The sequence below is a fragment of the Myotis lucifugus genome, unplaced genomic scaffold (assembly GCF_000147115.1).
Source record: "Myotis lucifugus unplaced genomic scaffold, Myoluc2.0 scaffold_601, whole genome shotgun sequence".
Lineage (NCBI taxonomy): Eukaryota > Metazoa > Chordata > Mammalia > Chiroptera > Vespertilionidae > Myotis > Myotis lucifugus.
In genome coordinates, this window is record NW_005871649.1 from 336,970 (window position 1) to 345,438 (window position 8,469).

Below are 8,469 nucleotides of genomic sequence, written 5' to 3' on the forward strand. Positions count from 1 at the left end.
GCGACGGCGCGGTGGGCAAGACCAGCCTGGTGGTGAGCTACACGACCTACGGCTACCCCACCGAGTACATCCCCACCGCCTTCGACAACTTCTCGGGTGAGCCGGCTGGAGGGGGGCGCAGGGGCCGGGGGCGCGCGTGGGGGCGCCGTCCGCGGGCGCGGTGCTGACCGACCGGGTGCCCGGAGGAGGGAGATCGGGGCGGGGATCGCGAGGACCCGGGCCCGGCTGCGGCCAGGGATCCGACCCAGGGCGGAGTGCCGGGACAGACAGTCCCCCTGCCCGGGGGGCCCGCGAGCGGGGTGAGGACGGGGAGCCCAAAACCTGAGCCCGCGGCGGGGGGGTGGGAACGGGAGGGCGAGCCTGGGAGTTTACAGGGAGACGCTGAGCGGGTCCAACAGGTCGAGCGCAGGTGGCCCGGTCCGTTTGCTGCGCCGAGAAGGTGCGTGGCGTCAGGTCCCGGGAAGGGGGCGCGCAGGTGCCATTACCTGTGGCCTCGGTGTCCGCCCTGACCTCGGGGCGGGCGGGGGTGGGGCATCCCCGCTTCAAAGGGCCGCGGTGGGGGCGGAAAAAGAGTTGCTTTAGTGGAAGGAGTCCTGGCGGGCCTGGCGGAGGCTTAGGTCGGGGTTAAGCCGGAGGATAAACAGGATTTCTTTCTTCTGAGGCCCCGGCCCGGCCCCGGCCTCCCCCACTCCCACCGCCCCCACTGGCTGTTTGATTCTCAGTATCATCTTTTTCACCGTCTCTTTGAGCTACTGAAGCTCCTGGGAACGGGGTGCTATGCGATTGGGTTTGGTGGATGCAGAGATAAAGGGCTCCTTCACCTGGATTTTTCAGGTCTTTTTGCAATTTAGGGCAAAGTGGAAGTCCACAGAAACTAGTGTGAGACACGCACTCTCTCTCGTCTTTTTGGTGTGTGTGTGTGTGTGTGTGTGTGTGTGTTAAATGCTTCTCCCTTCTTAAAAAGTCATGATTGCCCTAACCGGTTTGGCTCAGTGGATAGAGCATCGGCCTGCGGACTGAAGGGTCCCAGGTTCGATTCCAGTCAAGGGCATGTACGTTAGTTGCGGGCACATCCCCAGTGGGAGATGTGCAGGAGGCAGCTGATCGATGTTTCTCTCTCATGATGTTTCTGACTCTCTATCCCTCTCCCTTCCTCTCTGTGAAAAATCAATAAAATATATTTTTAAAATGTCTTTAAAAAAAAAGTCATGATTGGCAGGGGCTTGCTTTCCTCCATCCCCGACGTGCCCTGGATACACGGTGCTAGGCCCCTGAGTTTCCCACCTGCCCACCTAAATGGCATTGTTTCCTTCCCCTTCTGTGTGGGTCCCACGGACGAATAGCCGGATTCGTGAACGATGTAGAAAGTTACGTTGAGGCAGAACTGAGTGCTCAGCTCCCTAGAACCTTCCAGGCCGCTCCCCAGGGACCCCACTCTGCGGCCAGGGGGGCACACTCTCTTTCCCCTTTCTCTCGTGAACCCGCCCTTGGAGCTGGCACGGACAGATCAGCCGAGCCCTCCCTGATAAACGGGGCAGTGCGGGCAGCCAGGGTTCGCACACGTTCTCAAAACCAGCTACAGTTTCATGATAAAACGCCGGGCGTCTCGGGCCGTTTCCCACGGGAAAACAGCTCTCTGGGAGGCTTTGGGAAGCTGCAAGGTTGGTTTCCCCTTACCCTCCCGGTGTTGTTTCTAGGTCTTTTGAAACGAGTGTGGCCGGAAAATAAATCTTGGGAAGCAGGCCCTTCTGGGGAGCCACCGAAGGCTCGGGGTGGGGGTGGGGGTGGGGGGGTTGCCTCATCGGTGGCAGTGGGTGGAATTGTCATCCCTGGAGGGTGGTTCACAAAAATGCCTTGTGGCCCGGCCAGCATGGCTCAGTGGTTGGGCATCAACGTATGAACCAGGAGGAGGTCACGGTTCCATTCCCAGTCGGGGCATATACCGGGGTTGCAGGCTGGATCCCCAGTAGGGGGCCTGCAGGAGGCAGCCAGTCAATGACTCTCTCTCAAAATGGATGTTTCTATCTCTCCCTCTCATCCTTCCTCTCTGAAATCAATATATATATAGATTTTAAACTAGAGGCCCAGTGCACGAAATTCGTGCATGGGTAGGGTCCCTAGGACTGGCTGGCAATAAGGGCCAATCAGGTTCCCCGCCTCCCCACTCCTTCTCCTTCCCTTGCCACCCGTGCTCTGCTGCCACTGGTCGCCCACCATGTTCCACACCACCCCCTGGTGGTCAGTGCACGTCATAGCGAGCGATCGAATTCCCGTTCTCCTGGTCGAACTCCTGAGGGGACACTTGGCATATTAGCCTTTTATATATCTAGAAGATGCCTTGTGGGCCTCCTCGTTTTAGGCAAGCCTTTGATTGGGGGACCCGGCATAGGAGCTGCAGGGTCCGAGTGAGGGTGGTGGGGCAGCCAAAACGATGATTCTTGGGCAAGTGGTTAAGAGACAACCCCCGCTAATCCTTTTGGTCTTGTTTTTCAGCTGTGGTGTCCGTGGATGGGCGGCCTGTGAGACTGCAGCTCTGTGACACGGCGGGACAGGTCAGTATCACATCCCAATTCCGTGCTGGGACAGGAAACAGCTCCCTGAAGGCCTCCCAGCACCCTCCCTCCACCATTGGGTGACTCTGCACCCGCACGCCGTCGCCCCACCCCTGCCGTGGGCCCCTCTCCGAGGGAGGCGGGCGTGCGGGAAATCTCTGCGCCCGTAAAACGGGGTGTGGCCAGCTGTGGGTGGGCAGGACGGGGGAGAGCAGGGTCAAGAACAGCTCTGACCTCACCAGAGTTTCTGATCCTGTTTTACTTTCTGGTTTTTATGGGGGGAAAAAAAATGCTTTGTAATCCTTTCTCAACGTAAGTTGGTCGTATCTTAGAATCAGTGTGTTAAAGGGCAACGAGCCAGATGTTGAGGGCTTGTCCTGAAGAGGAGATGGGGTTTATGTCCGTCCGTGTCCCTGTGCCCCTCCCTCAGCTGGGGCTCGACTCCCCAGGGCCACTGCGGTCCTTGGGGGCAGAGATGCGGTGGCGGGAGCGGGCCTGAGCTGCGGGGGAAGGGCTGGGCCGGAACCCAGTCTTTCGAATCGTGAACATTTACTCTTATCTTGAGGGGCAGGCTCTCGGAGGAGGCAGCCGGGGGAGTGACGGGGAGGATACAGGGGTGTGGACATCACCAAGAGCTCCAGGGTTTCATCATCACTCAGTCCCCGCCTTGGCACGGCTCTCAAGCCACCGAAGTTTCTGTTCCCTCTATTTTCTTTTAAATATATGTTTATGGATGTCAGAGAGGAAGGGAGAGGGAGAGAGAGAGAGAAACATCCATGATGAGAGAGAATCACTGATCAGCTGCCTCCTGCACGCCCCACGCTGGGGATGGAGCCCGCAACCGGGCATGTGCCCTGACCGGGAATCGAACCCTGATCTCCTGGTTCATAGGTCGACCCTCAACCACTGAGCCCCGCCGGCCGGGCTCTGGTCTCTTTAGAACCCAGCGTGCCATCTTCTGAGTTTGCCAGAATGACGGTTAATAAGCATGTAGGTTCCGATAAGGACTCCATGACCAGCACTTGCTAGCTTTAGCGAAAGTGCCCGGGGGCTATCTTGTAGGCAGGGAGGAGTGCTTGCTTCCCTTGCTTTCTGAAGTGTTGCCACGTGACCATTTGCTTTTAAGAAGAAGTTGTGCTTGGCTGGCGTGGCTCAGTGGTCGGCCGATGAACCAGGAGGTCATCGTGGTTCGATTCCCAGTCAGGGCACAGGCCCGGGTTGCTTACTCGATCCCCAGTGTGGGGCGTGCAGGAGGCAGCCTATCCATGATTCTCTCTCACCATGGATGTTTCTATTTCTCTCTCCCTCTCCCTTCCTCTCTGAAATCAATAACAATTATATATTTTAAAAGAAAATAAGTAAAAGTCAGAGAAACATGTGAATCATTTGAGAAGTATTTTCACGAAAGACATTTATGTTTGGAGAATAGAGGGGTTGGGTGCTAAGGTGCAAAGCTTTGGGGGTTTTCGGAATATATTCGTCCGGTCACCCAGCAGTGTTTCATTGAAATGATTATACTAGTGTTTCTTACCTGATGGCCTAGTTAGGTTACGTCCTGAATGAGGTTACTTATCTGAAGATTTGTAGACAGCCAACTATAAAAACTGGGAAATATGCCCTGACCGGTTTGGCTCAGTGGATAGAGTATTGGGCCGTGGACTGAAGGGTCCCGGGTTCGATTCTGGTCCAGGGCACGTACCTTGGTTGCAGGCTCGATCCCCAGTACGGGGCGTGCAGGAGGCAGCTGATCGATGTTTCTCTCTCATCGATGTTTCTAACTCTCTATCCCTCTCCCTTCCTCTCTGTAAAAAGTCAATAAAAATGTATATTTTTTAAAAATCACTGGGAAATCTATACAGCTGGGAAGATGGAGTTCGTTGTTTCCCGCTCCCTGAGTATCAGTTAGTATTGGTTTTGACGATTGGCAAAGCTGGCCAAAGCGATGGCCCTTTCTCCCCACCTACTCCAGAGCTGATCAGCTACCTTTTAAAGGACTTGTTCTGGCTCCTGCCATATTCACTTCGTGTTGACTCAGCCAGGGGAACGCCCCTCCTCCAGGCAGTACCCAGGATTGCCTGGCGGATGCACAGTGACTCAGCTCTCCCCGTTCCCAGCTCCAGCAGAGTGAGCACAGGGAGCCATAACCCGGGGAGTTATGCTGGTCAATATAACTCCTACGGAAGCTCAGAGCAAGAATCCAGCTCTCCGGGCGGGAGAAATCGCCAAGAAATCGCTTCTCGTGCCCACGGGTTTTCTTGTCGGCGAGGCCAGGTGGGCACAGAAGGAGCTTTAAACACCGGACTCACAGTCTCACTCGAGTGAAAGCTGATCCGTCACCGAGGACTCTGGGAGACGTGCCTTTGGCATCTGAGAGAGGGGGCGCCGCTGCGAGAAGACGGATCCGTTGTAGCCCTGCCAAGAGGAGCTGAAAAGCCTCCAGCCTTCGGACCCAGGAGGCGCGTGGAAAAAAATCTGTATACCAAAAAAAAAAAATAATAATAATCAGATTGCAGCTGAACGGACCTGCTGCCCAGCGGCCTGCCTGGCCGGCCCGGCTCCTGAACCGGATCCTCCCCACAGACCCAAAGAAGGTACATCCATCCCCCTTGGCCTCGCCGCACACATGTGCGTTGCATTTATTTCAGCAAATATCTAGGGTTTCTGGTCGGGCAATGAGCAGGAGGGTTTCATTTCTGCTCGGCTTCCCGAATCCCTCCGCCAGAAGCTCCAGAAGTCGTGTCCAACGCCCGCCCCGTCTCGGGCCCCGGCCCCTGAGCTTGCCTCTCTTTTTACTGGTAACGCAACCCCAGATGCCAGGGCACGGCCAGGGGTGAGTGCCTTCCAAGAGCGAGTGCAGCCGCCCCAGGGAGCTGACCTCACAGCGGCTCTCGGTTTTATGCTTTGGGGCGTCGGAGAACAGAGGGAACGTTTCAGCAGTTGAACCTCAGAGCCGGGCCATGGTCTCTACCTGGTCGAGTTTCTGTGTTGATTCTTTCAGCTCGAAGTTGGCAGGAAGAAACCCAAGTCATTCTTCTTTCTGACTTCTGCTTCCAGAAGACTGGCCAGGGGCCAGGGACGTTCTGAGATGCCCCCGTCACTCCCGATCTCGTGAGCCGGTCGACTTTAATATCGTTAGACCGTTGTCACCCGGCGATGGAAATAGCCCAGACGAAGAAAGGGCGTCCACATGAAACACACCCGGGTTTCCTTTATTCCTGGGAAGATGGATGCTGAGTCATGTGCACGTGAATGGCCGTGTGTAAATAATCAGAGCTTGGCAGTTCGTCACAAAAAACCTGGGTGACACGGAGCCTTTCCCGGCCCCAGGAAATCATCTGTCACGTGACACCTGAGGATGCTCAGCAGCCACAATCAGAAATGTCAAACAGGAACGAGATGATGTCAATATCTTCCTACGAGAGAGTCGAGTGAATGCTTTTGCGAAGCCAAATACAGTGCCGCAGAGGGCTGTGGGCGGTGAGATATAGGAACACCCTGACTCGGAGATGATCCTATATAATAAAAGGCTAACATGCAAATTGTCCCCTTGGGCTGGAGTTATACTGACCAGCAGTTCGACCAGGGGGTGGGGACAGCTGGCCAACTGCCTGTGGCCCCTCCCCCTGGCTAGCCCCACCCCCGATGCCCCCCAACCCCAATCGGGGGTGGGGCCAGCCAGCCAATCTTCTATGTCCCCTCCCCCTGACCAGCCTGTCCTGATTGGCCACGAATTTGTGCACCGGGCCTCTAGTATTTCTATAAATATATATATATATATATTTTTTAAATGTAAAGGTGGTCTTTCTGTGGATGAGATGGACTTAAAAAATAACTCTGGGTGGCCCTATCCAGTTTGACTCAATGGATAGAGCATCGGTCTGTGGACTGAAGGGTCCCGGGTTCGATTCTGGTCAAGGGCACATGCCCGGGTTGCGGGTTCGATCCCCAGCAGGGGACGTGCAGGAGGCAGCGGAGCAATTACTCTCTCTCATCATTGATGTTTCAATCTCTCTCTCTCCCTCTCCCTTCCTCTCTCTCAAATCAATAAAAACATATTTTTTTAAAAAAATAACTCCGGGTGCTTTGGTTGCAGGACGAGTTCGACAGGCTGCGGCCGCTGTGCTACACCAACGCGGACATCTTCCTGCTCTGCTTCAGCGTGGTCAGCCCCTCCTCCTTCCAGAACGTCACCGAGAAGTGGGTGCCCGAGATCCGGCGCCACTGCCCCAGAGCCCCCATCATCCTGGTGGGCACGCAGTCGGACCTGCGGGAAGACGTCAAGGTCCTCATCGAGCTGGACAAGTGCAAGGAGAAGCCGGTGCCCGAGGAGGCGGCCAAGCTGTGCGCCGAGGAGGTCAAGGCCGCCTCCTACATCGAGTGCTCCGCCCTGACACAGAAGAACCTCAAGGAGGTCTTCGACGCGGCCATCGTGGCCGGCATCCGGTACTCGGACACGCAGCAGCCGCCGCCAAAGAAGCCCAAGAGCAGGACTCCGAACAAAATGAGGACGCTCTCCAAGTCCTGGTGGAAGAAGTACTGCTGCTTCGTATGATGCTGGCGGGACCCTGGGGAGGACTGGAGACAATATCAGAAGCTCTGTCGGCCGCGAGGACTCCTTGGGCCACAGGCCGCCGGCGTCGGGAGCCGCGCGCCTACCCTGGGAGGCCTCCTCCCTCCGTGTACCCCTCCTGCCTTTCATTTTCCTCTCGCTCGTCTGAGCTGAGGGACGGGACTCGCCTGCAGCGGATTCTGGGAGTAACTTAAGCGTTTTTTTCATGCCTTTGGAATTGTAGAGCTCTAGCCCTTTGCGTTGATTTCTATCTAAGATTAAAAAGACGCCTCAGACCTGGGGGTCGAGCGTGAAATGGTGCCGCATGGTAGTGTACGGAAGGGAGTGGGGGGGGGGGGTTGGGGGTCCCCCGATCGAGGGCTACTCCGGGCACTGTGTGTTGTACACACAGACTGGCTCTCGTGAGGACCGCTCTTCGCTTTGAAACTCCGTAGTTTTTGTACTTTTTTCAAGAAGCAAAAATCAGGGGGGATAGGGCCACCCAGAGTTATTTTTTAAGTCCATCTCATCTACAGAAAGACCACCTTTACATTTAAAATATATATATATATATATATTTATAGAAATACTAGAGGCCTGGTGCACAAATTTGCTCCTATTGAGGTTTAAAAAGACCCAGCGCAGCCATCCCACTAACTACACGGCGCTGTGCAGACCAAACAGGGGAAATGGGTTAGTGGGGTTTTCCAGGCTTCGACCATTATTATACACCTGAAAGTTAGTTGTTGTAACTGAAATGTAGACCTGGGCCTGGTCTTGCATAGCCCTAAGCTAAGAATGCCTTTTAAAATATATATATATATATTTTTTTATTGATTTCAGAGAGGAAGGGAGAGGGAGATGGAAACATCAATGATGAGAGAGAATCATCGATTGGCTGCCTCCTGCATACCCGACACTGGGGATGGAGCCCACAACCTGGGCATGTGTCCTGACCGGGAATCGGAACTCGGGACCTCTTGGTCCATAGGATGACGCTCAATCCACTGAGCCACATCAGCCGGGCTGTCTAAATTGTCCTTAAACTTCCATGCTTAAGTTGTCCCATCTGCAGGGATGTGAGCAAATGATTGTGGGACACAAGATGTCTTTTTATTCCTTGAGTCAGCCAAAATGTACATGCGCTCACACACACACACACACACACGCATGTATGTATGCATGTATGGCTGTATTTGCTGCTGATTCAGACTTGTGAACAGAGAATAGGAGAAAGCATGGGCACAAAAGCAGATCAAAGGAGGTGTGGCTTCCTCTTCCTGTTAACACTTTCTAGGACAATCAGATTTCCTTTGGATTGTATCTAGACACGATCTGAAGAGTATCTGAACACACATACCTGAGGAC

At 54.8% G+C, this 8,469-nt stretch overlaps 1 protein-coding gene across 1 annotated transcript; it reads left to right on the forward strand.

The window, feature by feature from the left end:
* Window positions 1-2: 2 nt before the first annotated feature.
* RHOU (ras homolog family member U) lies at window positions 3-7,417 on the forward strand (the record flags this gene model as incomplete). Its single annotated transcript, XM_006104743.2, has 3 exons — window positions 3-96; window positions 2,494-2,552; window positions 6,646-7,417. Coding segments are annotated over 3 exons (612 nt in total), but the record flags the coding sequence as incomplete, so codon positions are not given.
* Between the last annotated feature and the right edge of the window lie 1,052 nt (window positions 7,418-8,469).